The 24,666-nt window shown below is 39.3% G+C and overlaps 1 protein-coding gene across 2 annotated transcripts; it reads left to right on the top strand.

Moving 5' to 3' along the window:
- Window positions 1-9,997: 9,997 nt before the first annotated feature.
- MS3_00007748 (uncharacterized protein) lies at window positions 9,998-19,594 on the top strand (the record flags this gene model as incomplete). Of its 2 annotated transcripts, XM_051216072.1 has the most annotated exons (6): window positions 9,998-10,725; window positions 15,661-15,838; window positions 16,380-16,476; window positions 16,514-16,913; window positions 17,508-17,690; window positions 19,251-19,594. In XM_051216072.1, the coding sequence occupies exons 2-6, from the start codon at window positions 15,723-15,725 to the stop codon at window positions 19,517-19,519; spliced, it is 1,065 nt and encodes a 354-aa protein (XP_051066629.1). In that variant the 5' UTR covers window positions 9,998-10,725; window positions 15,661-15,722. The 2 variants fall into 2 exon arrangements, with proteins under 2 accessions (XP_051066629.1, XP_012793771.1); XM_012938317.3 differs by lacking the exon at window positions 15,661-15,838 and having other exon boundaries at window positions 19,251-19,519.
- Between the last annotated feature and the right edge of the window lie 5,072 nt (window positions 19,595-24,666).

Below are 24,666 nucleotides of genomic sequence, written 5' to 3'. Positions count from 1 at the left end.
AAGTTGGATATATAAATAGTTTTTTCTTTTTTTTTAATTACCTTAAGTTATTCGTGTTATAGAAACCATTTTTTCGTGCTAACTTTATTGCTATATTTGTCACATACCTCATGTCAGACTCAATAGAAACCCATAATCTGGATGATTTGTCACCAGTGGAGATAGACACTGTTATGACTACGAAATCCCGACTTCCAGGATTTGATCGTAGTGATCCTGAGTTGTGGTTTGCTCAACTAGAGCATTATTTCACGAGACACAATATCAAATCTGAAGGGATTCGCTATAGAGATTTGTGTTCTATCCTTCCTCCTTCAGTCGCCAAAGAAGTCCGTGACTTGATTTTAGATCCACCATCACCACAACCATACACCATCTTAAGACGAGAGATAATGAACCGTTTATCATTATCAGATAGTCAAAGAATTCAAAGACTTTTTCAAGGTGAAACACTAGGTGATCGGTCGCCGTCACAGTTTTTACGTCACCTCCAAGTCTTAGTGGGTGATAACACAGTGGGTGAAGCAGTCCTAAAACAAGGATGGATACAAGCTCTCCCATGCTACGTCCAACACTGTCTGGATGCACAAGATCCTGAAACCTCATTATCTCATTTAGCGCGTATAGCCGACAGAATAATGGAAAGAGGTCCTCCAACTGGATCAGGCACAATAAATCACACACAAAAAGTAGAATCAGCAAAAGACCCCGTAATAGAAGGACTCATTGCGAGTGTTAAGAGTCTCACTGAGGCTGTCACCAGAATGCAAATGGGTCATAGAAACAGGAGCAGGTCACCACAACGACCACGATCCAAGTCACAAAACAGGTCACAAATGTCCAGACAATCTGGGCAGTTTTGTTGGTACCACTGGAAGTTTGGTGTCAACTCAACCAAGTGCATGCAACCATGCGCCTGGCCTAAGCATAATCCTAAGGCAGCGGGAAACGAGTAACCCCTCCCCAGGTCGCGACGACTGAGGAGGGGCGCCTAAACAGTCGCTTGTTTTATATTAGAGACAGAAACCCTGGCTTGAATTTCTTGGTGGATACTGGCGCTGCTCTTAGCATCATCCCTCAAAATAAAACTGAGATTAGTCGAGAAACATCATCAATTACACTTCAAGCTGCAAATAAAACTAAAATCGCGACATTTGGGCAGAAAACTTTAACCCTAGATTTGGGGTTCAGGAGGCAATTCCCTTGGGTTTTCACGGTAGCCGACTTAGATCTGGCAATACTGGGGATGGACTTTCTAGAGAGATACGAATTTCTAGTTGACACCAAGAAACGGCGATTAACACTAAAAGAAACTTCGTATTACACAAAAGGCAAAGAAAGTCACATCAGCTCTCTTAACTTGATTCAAACTCCCCCAGTAACAACAGCGAAATTCCAAGATATACTCGCGGAATTTCCAAACTTAACTAAACCAAACCCACAGCCTTCTAAAGACAAACTAAAAGTAAGTCACACTATCAAAACCGAAGGTGCACCGGTTTTTGCAAAACCCAGGAGACTAGCACCAGATAAGCTCAAAATCGCTAGGGCCGAGTTTGATTATATGCTACAATTGGGTATTATCCGTCCCTCTGATAGTCAATGGGCATCCCCTTTGCATATGGTCCCAAAGAAGAGTGAAGGTGACTGGCGACCGTGCGGGGATTACAGAGCCCTAAACCGTCAAACCGTACCAGATAGGTACCCAATACCTCATATCCAAGATTTCACAAACGGTTTACAGGGTATGAACATATTCACTAAAATTGATTTAGTCAGGGCATATCACAATATCCCGGTGGCTGATGAAGATATTCCCAAGACAGCTATTACTACACCCTTTGGCTTATTCGAGTTTGTACGCATGCCATTCGGCCTGAGAAATGCGGCACAGACATTTCAAAGATTCATAGATAACCTACTTCGAGATATGCCATTTGCGCAGGGGTATATAGACGACTTGTTAATTGCCAGCCCCGATTTGCAATCACACGAACGGCATGTACAAGCAGTGTTGAAAAGACTAGATGAACATGGAATAAACATACATCAAAGTGTGTTTTCGGTGTTCAAACTTTAGAATTTCTCGGTCACACAATAAGCCCAGAAGGGATTAAACCTATCAAAAAAGAAGTGGATACTATCAAACAATACCCCATACCTAGTTCTCTAACACAACTGAGAAGTTTTCTAGGTCTAATTAACTTTTATCGCAGATTCATACCAGGTTTTGCACAATTAATGCAACCTTTGACAGATTCACTTAAAGGAAAACCAAAAGAATTCAAACTGTCTTCTGACGCCATCGAAGCTATTAAACAGCTTAAAGATAAACTGGCTCAAGCAACTACGTTGATATATCCGAATTCTCTTTCCCCACTTGCTTTGATGGTGGATGCTTCAGATAAAGCAGTAGGCGGTACCCTTAACCAACTGGTTAAAAACGCCTGGAAACCAATTGCTTTCTTCTCGAAAAGACTCGCTCCAGCCGAAACAAGGTATTCTACCTTTGGGCGAGAACTTCTTGCAATCTACCTGACCATTAAACACTTCCAACACATGTTAGAAGGTAGGGAATTTATAGTCTTTACGGATCACAAACCATTAACGAATGCATTAAAAGCGAGAGCCGATAAATACTCACCTCGAGAAGTCCGACACCTTGACTATATATCACAGTTCACAAGCGATATCCGACATGTCAAAGGTCAGGACAATCAGGCGGCAGATGCTTTATCCAGACTAGAAATGAACGTGCTACAGCAGTCTACAGTAAACTTCGAAACGTTGAGACACGAACAAGAGAAGGACCTAGAATTACAAAACCTACTTAAAACAAACAATTCAAGTCTTAATTTAAAACAATTCCCATCACCTATCGATGGTATTCTAATTTATTGTGACACGACCAAGGCAATGCCGCGACCTTTCGTTCCCAAAAATATGCGAAAGTTGATATATGATAACTTTCATTCTTTGTCTCATCCTGGCGCAAAAGCTTCAACAAAACTAATCAATGCCAGATATATATGGCCGAATTTACAGAAGGATGTACACAAATGGGTTAGAGAGTGTTCAGCATGTCAACAATCAAAGATTAATCGTCACACAAATTCACCCATAGGTGTTTTCTCGCAACCAGATGCACGTTTTGCCCATGTGCATATCGACTTGGTAGGTCCTTTGCCACGTTCAAACGGTTTTAATTATCTGTTTACATGCATAGATCGATTTACCAGATTCCCTATAGCCATCCCGATAGCGGACATCACAGCGGAAACAGTAGCCAAAGTTTTCAGAACTGGGTAACCATTTTTGGTACACCCATAACAATAACGACGGATAGAGGAGCGCAATTCGAATCCGAACTATTTAATAACTTGGCTAAACTTCTAGGCTCCAATAGGATACGCTGCACTGCATATCATCCTCAGGCTAATGGGATGGTAGAACGTTTTCACCGTCAGCTAAAAACCGCCCTTATATCTCACTCAAACCCCAATCAGTGGACAGAATTCCTACCGTTAGTTATGTTGGGAATACGAACATCTGTCAAAACTGACGCACAGTGTTCAGCTGCGGAACTGGTTTTCGGAACAACTCTGAGACTACCAGGTGAATTTATTAGCCCTAATACTAACAGTCAAAAACTTAATTTAGAAAATTATGTAGATCAACTACGGGACCACATGTCTAAAATTAAGCCGATTAATACTCGTGAACAATCGCGTGCCGTATATGTACCTAAAGACCTAAGCAATTGCACGCACGTCTGGATAAGATGTGACAAAATAAAAGCACCACTCAGTCCTCCATTTGAAGGTCCGTTCAAAGTCGTCTCAAGAAAATCTAAATATTTCGTGATAGAAAAACATGGAAACATCGACACAGTAAGTATTGATAGGCTAAAGCCGGCTTATCTAGATCATGAACCACCATACGTGTTGTTAGATCGTTTAACTGACAAATCCATTACGGAATCGAAATGTAAAGATAATAAATCTTTACAAATGACTAAAACGGTTCGCTGGGCACATCCAATTAGTCAGTCAAGGATGTTGACAGTTTCGGCTGCGGGATAAAATCTAACCACGCAGCTAATCACACCCTGCATCTACTTAAAAATAATTTTTTTCCTCATTCCGTCTCACCGACAACTCCCCAGACCTTTTACCTTTGATATATACGTGTTATGTTAAATATTTTTTTAAAATACTGGACACATAAGCTAGGTATTCCGCAACGATGGCTGAGGATTTTAATCAAACTCATACAACTAACACTGGCAAATACAACGAATTCAAAAAGCAACCCAGGCGAGTTTTATAATTTCTTTTTCTGGTTAATTAACTATGTTGGCTGTACTTCTTATATATTTATATACATTTTTCACGTAGACTGGCTATACATATATACCATATGAACTACTTCTAAAAGTTTTCGGTTGAGGATATGTTTAGTAGCTTGATACGATTAATACTAGCATTAATAAGTAGTTTTCTAGACAAAACATTTTGGATTAAACCATAGTCAAGTACTTATTAAAGTTCTCATCATTTTTTCATGTTTAGGAAACTTACGTAATGACTTAACCAGTTTCCCTGCAGCATGCTTTTTAGTGTGATCATATAACCCATCTTTATTGGCAATATTCAGATTTTTTTAATTTCTGACATTTAAGAATCAATAACCGTGAAGATATAGTACAGTGCGTTACTGTAAGGTTACTATGTCAGCCGCATTGATTCCACATACCTAATTTTAAACAACTTATAAGGGAACTGTTTAGTAATTATAACATTGAACTGACAATATGAATATCACGACTATGCTAACGTTAAACCAATTATTATTAGTGGCCCATACAAAGTCCTGGAACTTAACATTAGCGTTATAAAAAAGACATTTTATGTCAATAACTGATATATATATATATTCGTTAGTTTAAATATAACGTAAAATGGAAATTTACTAAACTTGTAGTTTTTTTCTATAGTGATAATATTCATGTAAACAAAGAACTTATACTTTTCCAATATGGCACTTTGATATATCAATCTGTCCTCTTGTCATTTTTTCTCTCATATGTGCGCGACTTACGGGCAACAAACATCGTATTGAAGGTGGGCCTGGTGAACAAAAACGCAGGCTCCACACGCACTCGAACCTCTGCCCTCCTGAATGCTAGGCCGCGTGCTTAGCCGTTAAGCCACATCAGACCACGGAGAAAGTGACTTCAGTATTTCCTTACACCAATTAATCACTCATAATACTAATGAGTAATAGGACTTACACACTTCTGGGGTGCAAACCAATTCGTTACTTGGATGAATTGACGATATATTGCTTCAATATATCATGCATACCTAAATCAAACAAGAAAAGGGTATTTGACACAACTGTACTTGATCCGCATACTCTACACAATTTTTTTGCTTCTTAACCGTATATTCCTTTCCTTTTCGTGGAGTATTCTGATGCACCCTTGGTTACGCACCTAGTTGTAAAACGCGGTCGTCACAGGCTCAAGGTCACGCGTTTGATCGATTTTGTTAAAGAGTCCAACTTCTAGCAAGTTTACCCTTTTACATATATGCATTACAAAAGAGTATTTTTTTGTTTTCATGGTTCTTCGTGCACAAGATATCTACACTATGTCTATTCTCTACAGAATACCAATCCGTTCTGGAGACCAAGCACTTACATCGAACCGAACAACTATCAATTACATTTATGTATTTCCATTTTGTATCTTATTATTTTATGCAGGCAGTGGAGCAGTTCTTCAGGTTTGCTTGATTTTCACCATTACCTTTGAAGTAGATTCTTCTTTACTTTTTACTTGAGGGCGACTCAAGAGGCAGGTGAGTAAACACCTGATAGCCTGTCTGAGCACGGAAAAATCGTACCTCACCAACATGGTGTTGGGTAGCCCGCCCGCAGCACTTCCTCAGATATTCTTATTCCACATTCACACACTTTCTCTTGAAAGCACGCAGCAGACCGTCGTCGATAGTTGCAGAAGAAATCACATGCTACAAAATAAGATGACAAGCTAGTAAAGAAGAGACATCCATGGACTATCGTTGACAGCGTCAGTCGTCACTGATTGTAAGTCAAACAGTGAGCGAGTTGATAATTTTCCCTTGGGATGAGAAATAGAACTAAGGTGTTTTCGATAGATAGGTTAATCGAACCGACGTTCCTACGGAAGTCGATTCTAGGGGGAAGCTAATGTAACAGCCTAGGTTGGTTGGTTAAGAGTTGACCCCAAACAACCAAGTATATGCCAAAACAGTATTGTTCAAGTATTCATTCACTTCCTTGTTTTGTATAAGCGTTATATTCCCTATTATCTTATATTGAATGTTGAGAGCCTTTGTTTGTCTGAACAGATAATCCCACGCTCCACTCTGACTGCGCTAAGATCGAAATAAAGACCTATTCACTACTTGTCTGGTTTCTTCTATCAATAGCACGAGGGTTACCAGTAGACACGAAACATATGCGCCACACAAATCTCATTCGATATGTGTGAGGGCTGTGATACTGCCTGGGTGCCCAAACCGAAGCAGGTGGTTTTCTTAGGGGGCCACACCCCGAGCCTTCGACCTGAAGGTCTGATCCACAAGGCAGTGGAGCATCGTAAGGAGATGCAGTCCCATGGAAGCCGGTGACCAACAATTGGTTCAGACGCCTTTTGCTCTCGCAGGATACTGGAGCCCATGTGCACCATTGGTTTGGAATCCGATTAAAGCGCCGGACATTTACTTTGCGTCCTCTCATTTTTGTAAACAACACCCCCGCCACGAGAAGGCAGTGAGTAGGACTTCCCTGGCAGAGGCTATATACGCGTGGCCATGTGAGAGCATTTCGAGAGGGAGAGCGGACTCTCCCCACTCTCGGCCATACCAGGGCATTTGGGGGTGTACTAAATGTCTTTAGTTATAAACTCTTTCACTTGGTTTGTACAGATAACTGCGGACATGGAGTCCCAGTTATGTTTGCTTGGACCAATGAAGAGAAGAAGGTTGATGTGGTATGGATACTGAATCATTTTAAAAAGATCATGAATGGAACCAGTCAAACGGAAACGTTTGTGATGGGTTGTGCAAGATCCATCATATCCGCTGTTGAATTAACGCATCGTACTGCCCACATAGCTTTATGCTCTTTCCATGTGTGCAGAGCTATGTGTAAGAAGACACGCAATCCAATAATCAAGCAGTACTTATGTCAACTGGTGCGTGAACAATCAGTAGTTAGGTTTCACCAGATACGTCGAATAATCAGTGCTCGCAGCAGACGCATCGCAGCGTACTTAAACAAGAACTGGATGAGTAGGAAAAGAACTTGGACCGCAGCTTTCAACAGCAACGTTGTTACGTTGGGTAACAACACCAACAATCGGGTTGAAAGTGCGCACAGACAACTGAAGAGAAAGTTGTCTAACGGGGACGCGTTGAGTAAACGTATGTGAAAGACATTTACATGGCAGAGGCAATTAGGCAAACGTAGGTCACTACAGTCCAGCTTACACTATAGTCAGAAACGTAGATACGTAGCTGAAGATTGCTTAATGCCTCTACTAAGCAAGCTAACCACATATGCTAGCTCTATAGTCCTTAAAGACTATATAAGCAACGGGACTTGCACCTGCCGTTTATTTAACACATGTCGAATTCCATGTAAGCACATGATTTTTACACATCTACAAATGCCAGAGTTCACAAGTATGTTATGTTCATCTTTGTATCATGAAGTAGTTGATTTAGTTTTGACGCTGTGTTACAGATAGATTGGGACAGCCTGTGGAGATGGAGATGTAAATATACCAGCTATTTCGTCTCCAGATTATAATAAAACGAACAGGCTGTATCGCATTCTACTCAGTAAAATCCACACACTCAGTACACTTTTCGGACAGATGACGGTGCAGGACACACTAAGGCAATTGATAGATCAAGTTGATGAATTAATACGCATGAGGCGTCTGCCTACAGATGTCGAACATAGTAAGTCCACTGGTTCTTTGGAAATCAAAATCTAAGTATTTATAAATGTATCTATTAAGCTAATACTCGTACTCTCTATTTCAGATACTCAATGAACACAAATCGCATCATTTGCGTCTGCTGCGTTGCCAGTTTTTATTAATACCTTATCAAATAAAGGTCTTATATTCACCAAATACAGTGTTTATTGCTGTGTTTGGTATAAGGGGGTGAAAACATTGAATGAGCCTGTAGTTGTGTTTTGGCAGGCGCGTAACCTCACGTTACTAGTGACCCGTAAGTGTACCTAAGGTATTGATTGCAAATCCGACAGCATCCTAGTAAACAGCTATGGCTTAAACGCGTACCTGTCAACGTACTAGTGCAACACGTCATGGCGGCTAAAATAGGCTATAAGAAGGCCCGGAATTGGGGGTTTCCCACTGCTTGCTCATCATATGGTATTTGAATAAGAAACTAAGATTAGAGACAGGGACGGTTGGGATGTGTAACGCGTGTCCATCCATCAACTGCTGTGACTTACATTTACTACACACCAACTAGGTGCTCAGAGGCTCGCGTTTCAGAAGATTCTTATAACGGTTAACTAGATAAAACGAAATATCATCAGGTTTACAAATTTATTCAGGAACTTTAATTAACAATGGAATATGAAACAAAGATTTACACCACGTTACCAACTACATTGTCGCGTTGGTAATGTTAATCTGCTGTATCTGTTGTTTCTTTTTTCAAACGAAAGGGTATAAGAAGTAACTCCAAAACACTGGAAGTGGATGTCCGGCATGTTTTTAATAATCTGCTGTTAGGTGGATCTGTAGAACTATGGTCTACTATGATATTAGAACTGCTCGAATAATAGACCTAATCCTATAATTGTAGATTTGTCATGATATAACTGCCGAATCTATAAGATCTTACGTGGAAGTTACATCATCGTCTACACTAACTCATTGCATCATAACGATTACCAATACATGATGTAGAACAAGCTTGGGCTAGAGATAAGACAATATATTTAATATGGTTAAAAGATATAAGATAACAGGGACCACGCCTGCATGGCCGAACCATGCCCTTCGATCAACTCCAATTCACTCAACACATTCTTACCGCCTCCATCGTCAGGTATTTCTCCGCGTTAAATATTGAATATCTATTTTCTGAGTAGTCTCGTGTTCAGCTTTGTGGACTGTGTGGTTATTGTCCAATGCCACTACAGATCTCCCATAAAGTTTCATAGGGCCATAGTTCTAAAGGTGAAACACTGTAACATCTGTGACGGCTCACTCCTGTTACATTCTAAATAAAAGATAGTAATGGATTAAGTGAAGAGTGTTGAAAAGGTGAATAAGCACATTAGATGTTTCTAAGGAAAGAATTTATGCAGCTGTGACTTACCTCGACTTCATGAATATCAGATCACGCCAGCTACTACAACTTGTGCAAAGCACAGCATCACACAGCTTTTATTATTTTGCTCCCATTTAAGTATTCCCATGCATCTGCGTCTGCTTTTACAGGAAGATATACAAATTGATTTAGTATCTGGTAAACTAAAAGTACCAGTTGTCAAAAAGACTTAACATTTTTCCACAGCCAGCAGCATTTAATTACGACAGAACACTCCTCATCTATGACTGTATACTCCGGTTTTGCAGGCAAATAAAAGCTCAGACACTTAGCTATCCTGCTACCGATGTTATTGCTGCTGAAGTTGTTTATTGACAGTGGTCTTGAGACATGGACAGGGTTAGACGTTCTATCTACAAATAAACACCAAACGTACTTAAAGCTATCTTATAATATATGACAGCAACAGTACCAAAGGCACTTTTTTCTCTTTTTTTAATCAGACTGATTTCAATCACTATACTCATTAAAAACAGGCAGTTCTACTTACTAAACTGATCTGTTTCGTTACAGGCTTTAAGCACTACACTTAAGTATACTATAATTCTATAGACTAATCTAAATTATACGGCAACTAATAATACTAAACTAAGCAAGTGTCATAATTATTGTTCCATTTGCACAGACATGTTGCTAAACGGAGTAAAATGAACATAATTCAGCCGATAAAACCAAAACACGAAATATAGTCCAGTCGAACTTACCTAAGAGAAGACAAAGGATATATATGTTGCTTCGAGACTGAAGACAACAGTCAGTTGTTCATTAAAAAACAAAGTTCACAGTACAACAAACCTTTCTTCAGTAACATCATGCACTGACGGTCTATCTGGAAACAATCAACTATGTGATTAAGCTCACTATTACTTGAGATATCATTCCAGAGTGCAGTGAACGTACAGTGTAACGCAGTCAGACGTGGCGAATAAAAACTAAAAACAGAGCAGAATTAACAACATAATCTAGTTATTTAATTAAAAATACATTATGAAATGACAAAATCTGTGGTTGCTTGAACGCACAGATGACCGTTATTACACTGCGCGATACATTAAGTTTACATGGTTGCGATGCGGATAAATTCACCCGCTCAGTGACATTTCACAGGACCAGGCCAAATAATCCGGCGGTCGGGTCACTTAATGTCGAACAGTTCATCGATCCTCGTGAAGCTCAACGACACAAGCTCTATTTCTAAATCAGGACTAAAGTGTGAAAAAGTTAATTAAGATATCTCGTCACCAATACCCTGGACATTGGACGCATAACTATCCTAGTCACCATCCAGTGCCTCAAGGTTAGTACGTTGTCAATGGTGTGCAGGTTCTCTGCTTTAAAATGTCCATTGTAATAACGGTTTTCAGTTGTAATAATGAATTCTATTCACTGCAGCTAGATGACATTGTTATCGAACTATAGCCTTCCCAATCTCCCGAGTTTGGGGAAATCCAGGGATTTTCCTCAAAGTCGTGTGAAAGTTCGTATATTTCCCAAAATCTGGGAAATTTTGGGTTTTTTAATGCAGTTCACCAAAACTTTCTGTTTTGACTTTCCTGAAACTGACAGAATTTTACATAGGGTCGGTAGATTGAGTCAATTTATGAACACTTGCAGTATTGGAAACATCGTCAGCAGTTACATGGAATAAAATAGTACGTTAAACATATGGCTTTCAAATGGTTCAAATGGTTGTGGACGGAATAGAAGAAGCTTTCGCTTAACAGGCTTCCGTGTCTAGTAGCAGGGGATCACCAAGTCCTCCAGGCAGGAACCTAGGTATGTTAACAATAAAAGAGGAAAAGAAATTGGTAAATCATAGTGTGATGCTGTTCTTGGTTCCTAAGAGTAGGTCAAGTTGCCTCTTGAAGGACTCCTGAGAAGTCGCTTGAACTAGCTCGGCCGGCAGCGAATTCCAGCTTTTGACAACTCTTAAGGAGTAGAAGTTGTGTCTACATCCCGTCTTGCTATGTTATGTTTCCAGTTTCTGGGTGTTACCCCTTAGGTTATTATTCGAACTAAGCTTAAGTAGGTGTTTAAGAGGATGTTCAGAAGTGTTAAGAATACTATAAGCCATTAATAAATCACCTCTAAGACGCCTATACTCTAATGGGTAAAGGTCTAGTGAATGGAGGCGTTCTTCGTAAGGTTTAGGTTTGAGTCCTCGAACTGATTTCGTGGCTCGCCGTTGGATACGCTCCAGAGTGTCCTTATCCTTTTGGAGTGAGGGGGGAGTACTATGTTTCCGTACTCTAAATGGGGACGGATGAAACTATTGAAGATTGTATGGAAAGTTCGTCCGTCAAACTGTCCAAAAATGCGCTTCAACGTTACCAGTGCAAGGTTTGCTCGGAAGGCATTTTTGTCACAGTTAGCGTAAGACTTCAAATCATGGGGCATCAGGACTCCTAAATCTTTTTCGACTTGGGATACTACTAGAGAGGAGTTTCCTAAGTTGTAACTAGTTTGCGACATGTCGCAGATGGACTACTTTACACTTTGAAGTGTTAAAGGTAAGTCCGTTATCGTCTGCCCAACTTTGAAGTCGAGTCAGATCCTCCTGAAGTGCCTGTATATCGTCTTGGTTGCGTATCTCTCTCCAAAGTTTCACGTCGTCGGCAAAAAGTAATAAGTCTGACGTTACCTGTTGAGGAAGATCATTTAGGTAGATCAAGAAGAGAAGAGGCCCTAGTACTGAGCCCTGGGGGACCCCACTAGGACATTCCATAGCCTGAGATAAAGTGAAATTAACTCTAACCTTAAAGTGTCGATTTTTTAGGTATGAAGTAAGTCAATCGATCAGAGGTGGTTTGATACCTAGTTGTTTGAGCTTATTGATAAGACAGTTGGTTAACCTTATCAAAAGCTTTTGAAAAATCAAGGTAAATGATATCAACCTTTCCCTTGCGATCGAGGATGCTTGTCCATCTGTCCACCGCAGTCAGCAGGTTGGTTATACAAGAGTAACCCTTCCTGAAACCATGCCGTTGGGGTGAGAAGAAATTTAAGGACAGTAGATGGTCGTTTAAACCGTCGCATATCAGGGACTCCATGAGTTTTGAAGGTAATGACAGAAGAGCCACCGACCGATAACTTAAAGGTTCATTGCGTCGACCACCTTTGAAAATTGGTGTGATGTGAGCCAACTTCCAATTTTCCGGTAATTTGCCTTGGCTTAGCGAGTGTGAAAACATCACGCTAAGCGGCGTTGCCAGGATTGAGGCTGCCTCCCTCAGTATGGCAGGATGAACCATATCCGGGCCAGGAGAAGTATCTAGTCTTAAGTGCTGCAATTTACGGAACACCAAGTCAGCGCTTAGGTTCACTTCGGAGAGTCCTGTGGAATTGCAGATGAAACTGTCGTCAGTAAAGTTGATGTCAGCTGGTTGAAATGTTTGAGAGTAATGTGCCGCCAGAAGGTTAGCGGCGTCGCCATCATTGTTGGTCGGGCCGTCAAAACCTAGCAGTTGAGGAACTCCTGTTTTGGCTTGACAAAGAGAGGCTGCATAACGGAATAGGCTTCTAGGGTTAGAGGCAAATTTGTCCATAAGCTTTGTCTGGTAATGAAACCTGTCTTCTCTTATAGCCTTCGTGCATATGTTCCTGATATGTTTATATTGTCTATACGCTCCGTCGTTATCAGTTCGTTTGTATTCCGCCCAACAGTGCCTTTTGCGGCTTAGCAGTCGAAGGGTACGGTTCTTGATTACTGTAGGTGGCTTGCAGCTTTTGGGAACCGTTTGAGGAACTGAATGGTTTGTAGCACATAAGAGCGTGTGCAGTAAGAAGTCCCAGTGACCGTCCACATCGAGTTGAGGGTGAACATCCCAAACCACCTGTTGTAGATAGTCCTGTAGAACTGGCACATTCAACCGTTTAAAATTCCGAAGCGAATTATTGGTGGGATACCTTAGCTTAGTTTTGGTGACAAAACTGAAGGCTATGACGGCATGGTCGCTTTTCCCAAGGGAGCCAGGATTGAGAGGTTGTCAACTAGAAATTCTTTGTTTGTGAATACACAGTCTAAGCGCGATGGTGTCTGACTGTTTCTCCAACGAGTTGCCGACCTCACATTTTCATATAAGTCCAAGTCATCGATGAGGTTGAAGAACCGAGCTTCAATTGAGTTGTCGCCTCCAGTGTACGTGTGTTCCGTGAAGTTGACTCTAGGGAGATTAAAGTCCCCTAGAATCAGGATGTGTGTGAAACCGAGACGGGTAGAGCGGGATAGTACTTCCAGCATACGACTATCGTACTCGGTGTCAGCAGTTGGCTTCCTGTAAATGACTCCGACTAGACACCTCGAAGTACTTGACAATCTAACAGAGCACCATATGGATTCCTCAAGATTGTTAAACTCGAGGTTGTGAACTTGGTGCACCTCCAAGCAAGAGCTTATGTATATGGCTACTCCACCCCCAATTCCTGTTTTCCTATCGTTGCGGAACAAAGTCATCCCAGGTAATGTTAACTCTTGGTCCGAGAACTGAGAAGATATCCAGGTTTCAGATATTCCTATCAGACGGGCCTTATTAGCATTACTAAGTTCACGTAATTCATCCAGTTTGTTTGGTAGACTCGCGGCGTTCATATATAAGCAGTTTATGCTTTCAATTTGGAACGCGTGAGCTTCGTCCTGTTTTTCTGTATGAGCCTTATGTGAATGGACAGGTAGCCCACCTATATGAGGTTTCCCGAGGTGGTAGGCCCTGTCCTTTACACGTTTTTTTTATCATTTAGACAGTCCACAAGTGGAATGGTCAACTCCAACTTGCCTTTGTGCTTGGTCCTAGCCTCATATGGCCTATCCGGGTGCATGTGGATTCCAGGTGGCAATCGACGTCTGTTGGCACGAAATGCTTCTAGAACTGCAGCTGCCATGTGGGAAGATGGGAAGGTTATCTTCATTAGACGGGGTCTAAGATCACCGTCCTTCTTGGCTAGTCTCGTCACATGCTGAGTCAGTATGTGTTTAAGCCTCAAGGACTGTTTGATGAATTTCCATTCCCTGATGTCAGAATTCGATTGAGTAGGGTCTGCATTTTCCGGTATACCTTGCACAATTATGTTTCTTCCGCGGAAGAACTTCTCGCGAGATTCTTTAGGGACGTTCCGTATGATATTGCGCTCAGAGTACGGCATGTCGGGCAATATTCTTACGTTACCATCGGATTTCAGCAAGTGACTTGCTAGCAAGACGATATTTGATGCCACATGTCCGTCACACGAACTGTTACGCTTACCATGATGTTGAAATGTTTTTCGTTAAGGCGATTACAGTACTGCAAACCACAATACTTGTGTAAACCTGTACGAGACAAATTGATTTATGTTAAATTTTACTATCTATAGTATACAAGGTGGTTATTATCGCAGTGGAAACTTTATGTATGGTACTTTCTAAACGATATCATCGCTTTTAGAGTGAGTTATTTTCTGAAGAAGCTATGTTAAGTGGTTGTCACTACACTTACACACTTTATTTCCGTTTAACTCTTTGAAACACATTGCCCCTGTTAGTGCTTCCGATTGCCTTTCCAAGAGTCTACTCCCAACTTAGAGACTTATGGATTTGGATAACACTAACTTTCTGTTGCTGTTAGGTGGTAGGTTTTTCTGAATAAGTCCAAGTGTGAACCATAATGGAAAATATGTTTTTATGACTTTCTTGAGTCTCTTTATCTTGAAAACATTAATTTAATTAAGTGTGATCGTTCCATTTTTATGCAACTAAATGTATTGAATGTTCACGTATCAGAAGATATATCCAATTTTTGACATTGCCACTCGGAACTCCATATAATTTAAAGAAAATATTTATCTCCACTGAAGATCAGGGATATTGAGTGACTGTCTGCCCCAACCTCGCAGATATTAGACCATTGAAACTGGGAAACAAAGATTTTATATACTCGATCACAAGTACTCTCGATGTGGTTGGTTGGCACTTACATAGAACCTGACACGAATATATGTCGGCCAAACTTGCTGTATTACATATCAGCATAGTGTGAAATGAAATTGACGGAATGAGAATTGGATCAATTTCAACTACAGCAGAAATTTAATCATTGTAGAGACTTCGAAATAAAGGAGAATTAAGAGTTAGTAGTAACACAATTCATGATTGAAAAAAAACGGTATAAGTGCAACTTCATTACTGTGAACATGGCGTATTAAATTAATGTAATTTGTTTATCAACTATACGTCTATGTATTTTCCTTTGAGTCATAGATCTTATCTGAACATTGCTGAAACTACTGTAATTAAAGTAAATAGTTCAAACCGGCAACATAATGACAGAATGTCAAGTATCCGTGCTGTATGCAAATTACTATGTCAAGAAATTACGCCACATAGAGCTTTTAACTGAACATGTTTTGCACTTGCTGATGTATTGTAAAATTTGTAGGTAGGTGGAATTTAGAAAATGTCTATACTTAAACAGATTAAGAATTTGTATTAGTGTAGAAAGTCACCTGATGAACTTCTGCTATAAAATGACATGCTTTCCTAAAGATGTTTTAAACTAGGTGACGTGGTTCAATATATATACAAGTGAAGCAAATAACTCCTTATTCTGAAGATTTTTACTACTTCCTTGGATTTATTTCCATTTTTTTTGGTAGTCGTAAACCTCTTGTTTCTATTCCCAAATAACCTGTACGTATGCACTGTTTAAAAAAATCAGTACAACCCCAAATATTTCGAATATTTCCATCTTCCGTTTAAGCTCTATTAGATATAATCTACCTTTATAATTTCTCGATTCACCAGTGAAGATAGCGTTTTTTAATTTAAACTACACCTACATCTTATGGGTTGTTAACTTCAGATAAATGTCTAGACATTAGATAATTAATTGCACAAATGAACTAAATCCTCGGCTATTTTATTAGCCCTATAAATTTGCACTAACAAGCTAATCCGTGTTTTTTTTTTCAATCACGAAGTATTGTCAGTCCTCTCATGGCTCGGAACCTTCAAGGTCTTCTTCGCCTTGCCGTTGAACATTCTGAAAATGCCGCCACAAAACCCATGGACCCAAAGGTAATCCTACTTTTAAGTAGCTGATTTCAAAAAATAGGATGCCGAATGGTTGGATAAAGCACTAAGTGCATCAACTGTCGACTTGAGTAAACAGCTGACTAACGATGTCCAAACGTTATCATCCCATTTGTCATCGTCGGAGCCCGATTTAAATGAAACGAAGAATGTCATTGAAGATTTGTTAACACTGACTGAAGATTTGGACTTGTCGAACGACTTTTTGATTGTTGGAGGTCAAGATGTACTACTCAAACTATTATTTTGCGGCCCACCTTCCTTAAGAATAGATGGATTGAAACTATTAGCAAATATCACTCAAAACAATCCTCGAGCTCAAAGTTTGTACACTGAAAACGGCGTCCTGGCTCGACTAATTATGCTATTTGAAGAAGAGACAGATCTAGAATTTCTGAGACATCTGTTACTAGCCATATCCTGTGAGTACTTTTCACCAATCAATGTATTTTAATGTTTGTTTGGCTGATAAAAGTTTGAACTAACCAAAGCTCCTATATTTAATATACATAACATAACAAACAGCAAGGGAGTCGTACGATTTTTGGTATAAATCATAAAGATAGCGAAGATAAATATACTTGAGTATTAATATAGACACTAACAGGCTGGAATTGTATAATCTGCCTTCATTATTTACTATACTGGACTTTTTAAATATTATTTGATAATTAACAATCTTTAGTGGTACATTTACTCCTACTGAAACTTGAGATGAACCTATGGTTAAGTATGGAAGTCGAAGGCTAGATGATCTCGTGTTTACTATCCAAGTGATTAACAAACTCAACGACAGTGGATTTGTTTCAATGTGTGATCAATAAATAGGCAGTCCTAATATTTTTTGAGGTGATGAACGTTGTTTGAAAACTCAATCAAAAGTTAGAAGTTTAACATGCTAAATAGTTTTTTAGTGGTTCCCGAATTGAGTCCACTATGTCACATACAGCTTGTGATGTTTTTTGTATACTTTTATCTTGGACATTCATACTCAGTTTTTGATTTATCACACACAGGTACCATACGAGGTTATGTGCCAGGAATTAATGTATTTGTGGAATCAAAGGGTGTTGATCTTGTCCTCAGTGTACTTATCAGAGAAGTGAAAATAGGAAAATCAGATAAAGCATATCGCTTAGTTTCCAAAGGTGCGTTCCTAGTCTACTGTGTTCTGCAGGAACTTGCTTCAAAACATATACGTGAGTACTTTGTTTTATATTTCGCATGCCATCCGTTAGTGTTTTTTTTTTAAAATTTGGATGTTAGACGTTTGGATTTTGTTGGCAGAGAGCCGGAACCAAACTATCCTATTTCCTCTGTATACCGTTACTAAAGATATATATATATATATATATATATATATGCATAGGTGGACCCTCTGTATTTAACAATTCGGGTTAAGTTCCGGATGTTCGTTTTTCCCGCCTCACTCTCGTTAAAACTCCGTATATATGTCTGAGCGAAACTATAAACACGGATCTAAAAAATCTCTTGATAAGGACTATCTTTATTGCGAGTCTCACCAAATAAACGTCACTGGAATTGTACTAGTACCAAAAATCAGAAAATATCCCATAAGTGTAGCTCACTTCATTAATTTAGAAAGGGTAGAAACAACGATTTCTGCTAAACCATATGGATTCGCTGTGAAAACCCACCCAACAAAAATTGGTAGAGTATTAATGTCTGATCACAACTTCGTGCTTCGGTTTGGTCACCCGGGCAGTATCACAGCCCTCACACAAACCAATGATAACTACCACCGGCTTCACTGTTATTGTATAGCGCATGTGTTTGGTTCGCCGTTGTACCAACGTTTATGTGTTCAAATAATAATAACGATAGCCAGTCATGAGCAACATATAACCTACTGAAAGTTCGCATCGTCTCAAGTCAAATTTCGTGTCCATGCAGTAAGGAGAAACGAACCGCATAAAATCCGAGGGGCAAAATAATTATAGTAAAAATAGTCAATCAAAGATTAGAGTCTCAACGGAATAAATGGGATCGAGGAGTAAGATATTCAGAAAGAAACTTAAACCTAAGATTTTAAAAATGAACATTTGTGCAGTTGATACTGATTTCAAGGCATGTCTTCATAAATTCTGTTAGATTTCGACGTGTACTCTTGGTTCTATCACGTTTTATTAGTCAGCTCAATTAATTAGTTGATTTTAAGCGGACGGGACACTGCAGGCTTCCTAGTCAGATTTTTGTTAGTTTGGTATGCTCTATTGTTCATTTCCCTGTATAGGCTTAATTGCACTATAAATGTCTTGAGTGACCCATTTCATTTAGGCTGATAGGGGTCATTGAGATTTGTAATGTTCCTCGTTCTCTCAAGTCTTTGACCGGTGCACTCAACTGAACCAAAAACGTAAATAATGCAAACATAAATGTCCGCAAGACAAATATCAGAACAAGCGTACAGATACAGTAACACTAGGATTGCGAAGAAAGCATATTATTATTATTATCAGTTTTATTCAATATTATATTCATGGTACAATATAGAATCCTCAGCGTAAAGTATTCTAAAGTCCTCAGGTTCTAAATGATCACAGAGAAGAATCGGCATGCTCCATTTGGCACCCAAGCCGATTCCTTACGCGTCAATTCTTTTAATAAAATCTACGTTTAGATAAATTAGTTACTTCTGTTCTTCTTATCACATTTCAGTAGTATTTGCATTTTCCAGTTTCTATTCAGATATTTTTCTTTTTTGTTGCACTTATCAAAGAAATAAATTCATGTTTCAGCATCTGAATCTTCGTCCATCGTACACAAAGTGATAGATCTATTATATCTCCTAGACGATCCACAGGAGCACCTACTGGCTGCTTTATCATTTCTCCTCCGTCCATTAGGTAGTCACTCAAGTTATACTACAAATATACAGTCCGAAGAATCGTACAAATCATTTCCTAATTGGCTACAACGGCACTTAGACGAGCTTCGCAAAATGAATGACCCAGCTGATGAAGAACGTCGCGACTATATAGATTGTTTGCTAAAGGTTTTATCTTGAACAAAACTTGTTTCTACATCGTTAGGATTTCTAACAATGTAACTGTGGCAGGATTATAAATTTCTTTGTTAAATACTTACAACCTTTATTGATGGTACAAATAGTCTGGTTGGTTTTGCGTCATTTGTTGAAGAGTCATCCGAAACGAGTATGAGCAGTGTCACCTGCCCACTACTTGACTGCTGAATTGCTAGGCCATTTAGGATCTATATACAATGCAGCAAGAAACTGCTTATAAAATATTTTTCGCATCACTCTCGCTACCAAATTGAATTTAAGATCTATAGCCTCGATATAACAACAGATTCTGTTAGTTAATGGCTGCTAACCCTGGAACATTGTTAATGTACGTCCATAACCAAAGGTTTCTGGTTGACGTTGATTTAATAAGGCAACATATACACGTTACTAAAAGCCATCCGTTTCATTTATCTTTTTACCTCAGTTTTCGAAACTTTTCTGTTTGTATTTGCAAGTACTTTCTTAGATAAGCAACAGCTTTATCGATAGCTGTCTAATTACTTCACTACATAATAAGTGCCATGACCATTGTTATTAGAAGTTTCTCCTAAGGTCCCAAATATGGAGCTATGAACCATTTACTCCTATAATCGTGAAGCTACTAAGTTGGGGCTAAATTAGACCTATAGTTCAATGAAAGCAGTCGGATAAAAACCACTGCGTTAGGTATTTCTCAGTATGAATAGTCTGATATAACAATAACGATCAGATATTGCAGAAATTAGGTCTGACCGCACCACTTATCCCCATTAACTTGCCTTTGTGGTTAGCATAAATTACGTCATGACTCTGCCTAAAACCTAATTCAGCAAGAGACAGTTATCCCTAGCACTTCAGTGGGATATTGAACGCCATTGCTTCCCAGGAAATTTCCGTGATACACCCAGCCCTTTTCGAGTATGCACCATCCAAAAAAACAGTAAGTAGTTTGATACTTCATTTTCATAACGACAGGCTAAAATATCCCGTCACATTCTTGGAATCGACTTTGGAATTATCGCCACGGGACTCGTGTTAGTCAAGTAATGCTTTACTAGAACCCGAATGATAAACAGTAAAAAGTATAACTGGCCCATGAGTACTTCATCTATACAACACTACGGGGATATTATTATACACCCCGCAGCGACAATACACACCTGTCTTAACGGAACTTCTCTTGACTCACCTGAAGAGAAGCACCATGAATAAAGTTATAACACTCAGTGAGAGAATGAGTCCGGTCCCAAGAAGTTAACTCGAAGGAATAAGATAAGATTTGAATTTTCCTTCAGTACAACTGGAGAAGCTGATACCTCACAATAACCCACCCGCACTCTGGGTTTGCGAATGCCAATAATCCATGAAGGAAACGTAGGACTATGACAGTCTACCTATAGTGATTTTTAATTAGCTGTAATTCTCATAATCTGTTGAGCCTACGGCTATTGTCCACGAAATTGGTTGACTTCTTAGAACTGCGATACGTAGTGTGGTATATCAGCTTGTCGTTCCTTTCTGTTCGACAAAACTACAAGGCATTAGTTCTTACATTGCGTGGAAATCATCAGCGCAAACAACCCTTAATACACACGTTCGCAGGAATACTAGAAATCTTTGGGCAGGAACCCATGGCCTCCAGTACACAAATTGTTTGGGAATGTGACTTATCTCAAGGAGAATATCCGAAGGATGACAACTGAGTGACATGTAGTCCTAAGTATGTTGACATAGGGACTTGAGCTTTGTACTCACGCTTACCGATGTTTACTAACACACGTAGAGATGTTGAAAAAACTTAGTGAGTATATATCCAGACACAACTGTCATCTTCTAGGACACCCCATGGTTACCTGTGGACGCTTTTAACTGGTTGCGTTAATATTTGGATGGTTCAGTTACAAATACTGCATGTAACCAGGAATGCGACCTCAAGCGACTAGTCAGAATCTCTGCCATTCATATTTCGGTGATGCTACTAGGAACACGAAGCAATAGGTGGTTCTATCCAGTCTATATCAGCGTTAATTATGCTTTATGACTATCCTGAGAAGGGACCTAGCCAATAAACTCTCAACAACACTAATGAACGTGCCGAAACATTATACACAAAAGACGACCTATTTGGGCTCTGGGGTATGAAAATTTAAGTCGTATTTCAAACTGACATACTAGTGTAACGAACTTGACATTTCAGACGCAAAACCTGGAGTTCGTTCCCGTTCAGCATATTATAAATAGAAGGCCCAAAAGCCGCATACACCTACGAAGCTTCACCTGAGTCGGAAGCATACAGTATTTAGCAAAAGGTGCTGTTGAATGACGTGGGGATCGTTAATTATATCTTAAGAATTCTATGGGCCTAACAGGGCGGAAATCCTCAAGGACATAGATCACGTACTTCTTAGGTTACAACAAGAAAACGAGTACGACAATAAAGAAAAGATGCATTACATCGTCTGAATTTATTCCACCTTTACACTCAATAAAATTATTTAGATTCTGTTACTGTAGGGGTGAGTGCATGTTGTAGGTTTTTATTCCCGCGTTTATTATGCTTTTTGGCAAACCTCATATTCCTTAAGAATTTAGGGTCAACCTATGGAACTGATGTGTTAAAATGACGAACTTACGCCTTTAAGTGACGGATATCGCTGTTTCTTTGGTTTATGGATACCGTTACGGTGTTGCTTTCGATCTGCACATACAATTGAAGTGAGCAGTAATACATCTTACTTTGATTATGACTCGTATGGTTTTTGCTCTTAGCCATGACACACTATTGGATGTTGACCTCGCGGTTAAGTGGCGCTATGTACAGTGTATTCAAACTTCAAATGTAAAATTTGCTAGGTGGTTATAGTAAGTATTGTCCTTTAAGTTCTTATTCTTTGTGATAAAAACTAGATTTCGGTTACAGAAAGCTGTATTTTTATCCTTGGTATTTAAAAGTGTAAAGGATATAAACGATCTTACTGAAAGGTGTGATTTTGGAGTAACAGCTTGAGTAATCGCCTTTGATACCTACGAAACTGAAGAAAATGTTGAGTCATTCTTCGAAAGACTGATTGAGGAGTGACGTTTTAGCAACTATTGCTGCTACATGCTAGGGTGACTTGTTCTAATCTTTGACCGGATGAATTATTCTAAACTTTCCAATCACTATCATTTGTGAAGATGATATTGGGCATAATTGTATGATTGTATGTGTGTTTAAAAATTTTCTTTTACATCCCTCATATTTATAAATTTGTACATACATACTATTCACAGAGTTGGCAGTGTTTGCTATTCAAATTCCCATCCATTTCTCTTTGTCTCAACTACATTACCAAGTGCTTGAAATATACGTTCGTATCCAACTTTTATATCTAATTTATCGTTGGTTGAACTTCCAGACGGAGGTTAAGTAAGATTCTTTCCGAAAGTTTGTGAATAAAAATCCCTCCACGTACACGCTGTTGCAATATGTTCTTGATTCATTCAGATGTATATTTCGTTGATCGTTTGATACCAATGGATATAGTACCATTTATATTATATTCTAGTTTTGGTTTCATATATTTCACCGAATTTTAATGTCTTTCCTGGATCACATATACGTTACTTTATTTGATATCTAAGTACGGCGGCCGCCATATAAATTTGATCCCCCTTTTGTGCTGCTCGAAATAACTAGAGCTGTGTATTTTTGGCTGTGAATTAAAGCACTTTTCCAAAACTGTAAGCACTCTATGTCATAAGAATGTTAAGTATCACCTTTTGAACAACCTGGATACTTACTTTTTGCACTTGATTTGACTACTGATTGAACAATTATTAGTTGAATAACTGTTTAGGACCATAATTTACCCACTCACCTTGTTTTTGGCTTTGACTAGAGGACGACTCGTACTTAAACTGGCCTTAACAGTCATTTCTTATTGCAGACTGCTTTGTTTTGGAAGTTACAGTCACATGAATTAAATAGGACCGTTGTTTCATTACCATTATTAAGATTCCGTCAATTTGCAGTTAAATGACGGGCTCAAAATCGTCAACATCAAGTCCAGTTAATAGCTCCAAAACTTACAAATTCTAGGCAGGAAAACCTTCATCTAAATCATTGTGCTTACTCTTGAAGATCACTAACGTAGACGATCAGTGTTGAATGATGGGGGGCATTCTCTAGTTAGACAGGAATGGCGCGACGAACCAGCTAACCTCGAGGTCATGAATCGCGATCAGCACCCATTGTGCACTACCCTTCCGTCGTACCAAGGTACTATGGCTGATTGAAAGACCGTCTAACACAAAACACGTTATTGCAGAGATACGTTATTAAGAGCAACAAGGGAGAGATTGTGACTATCACCGCATGGACCAGTCCATGGCGTGCAATCAATTGATGTGCGTCGGTTGTCGTTGAATTTGACGAGGATCGATAAACTGTTTGACATTAAGTAATCCGACTGCCGGATGATTTAGCTAGGGCCCAGTGGCACTTTATTGGCACTACACTCTACAGTCATATATCTCAAGAGGAGTTTTTAGATGTACGAGTCGTATGGCTCATTTGGTGCAGTGACGGAGAATATGAGCTATTTTTATGCATCATGGCCATATTTACCCTATTTGTTTTTTGTACTGTACGTGCTGATAGTACAATGACTTATAGAGGGCGATAATCTTCTTGAAATATAGAGATATAACGCGAAGTTACTGAAGAAACTGAATGCATTTCACTGACTGTAAACCACGAAGGTAAACATCAACTAAAAATGTCATGATAGAGTTTTACATTGATGTCATTCGAAGATCCCAAAACCAGTTAAATAGAAAGTCGGGAACGTAGGATTGTAAAAATATGTTTGCTCAATGGTCGATTCTTCGTGGTGTTTATAAGTTGAATTAAGTGGTTGTTACGAGAGATAGCACAACGTACCCACTGGCGATCTGGTGTGGACCCCTGACCTAGCGCCTTCAGCTTGTGGTGTCCAGTAAAACTATTGAGTTAGGTATCATTATCGACAATTTACAGAAATATTTATTTCAGGGTTTTACCTACCGCCATAAATAGTTTAATTTTTACTTTTAAACGATGTTAGGCAGATACTTGCTCTACTCGACATCATTGGATGTTGAATTATTTACCGAGCTTCTTCAAG

The sequence above is a fragment of the Schistosoma haematobium genome, chromosome 4 (genome assembly GCF_000699445.3).
Source record: "Schistosoma haematobium chromosome 4, whole genome shotgun sequence".
Lineage (NCBI taxonomy): Eukaryota > Metazoa > Platyhelminthes > Trematoda > Strigeidida > Schistosomatidae > Schistosoma > Schistosoma haematobium.
This window is presented reverse-complemented; position numbering and strand designations above follow the sequence as displayed.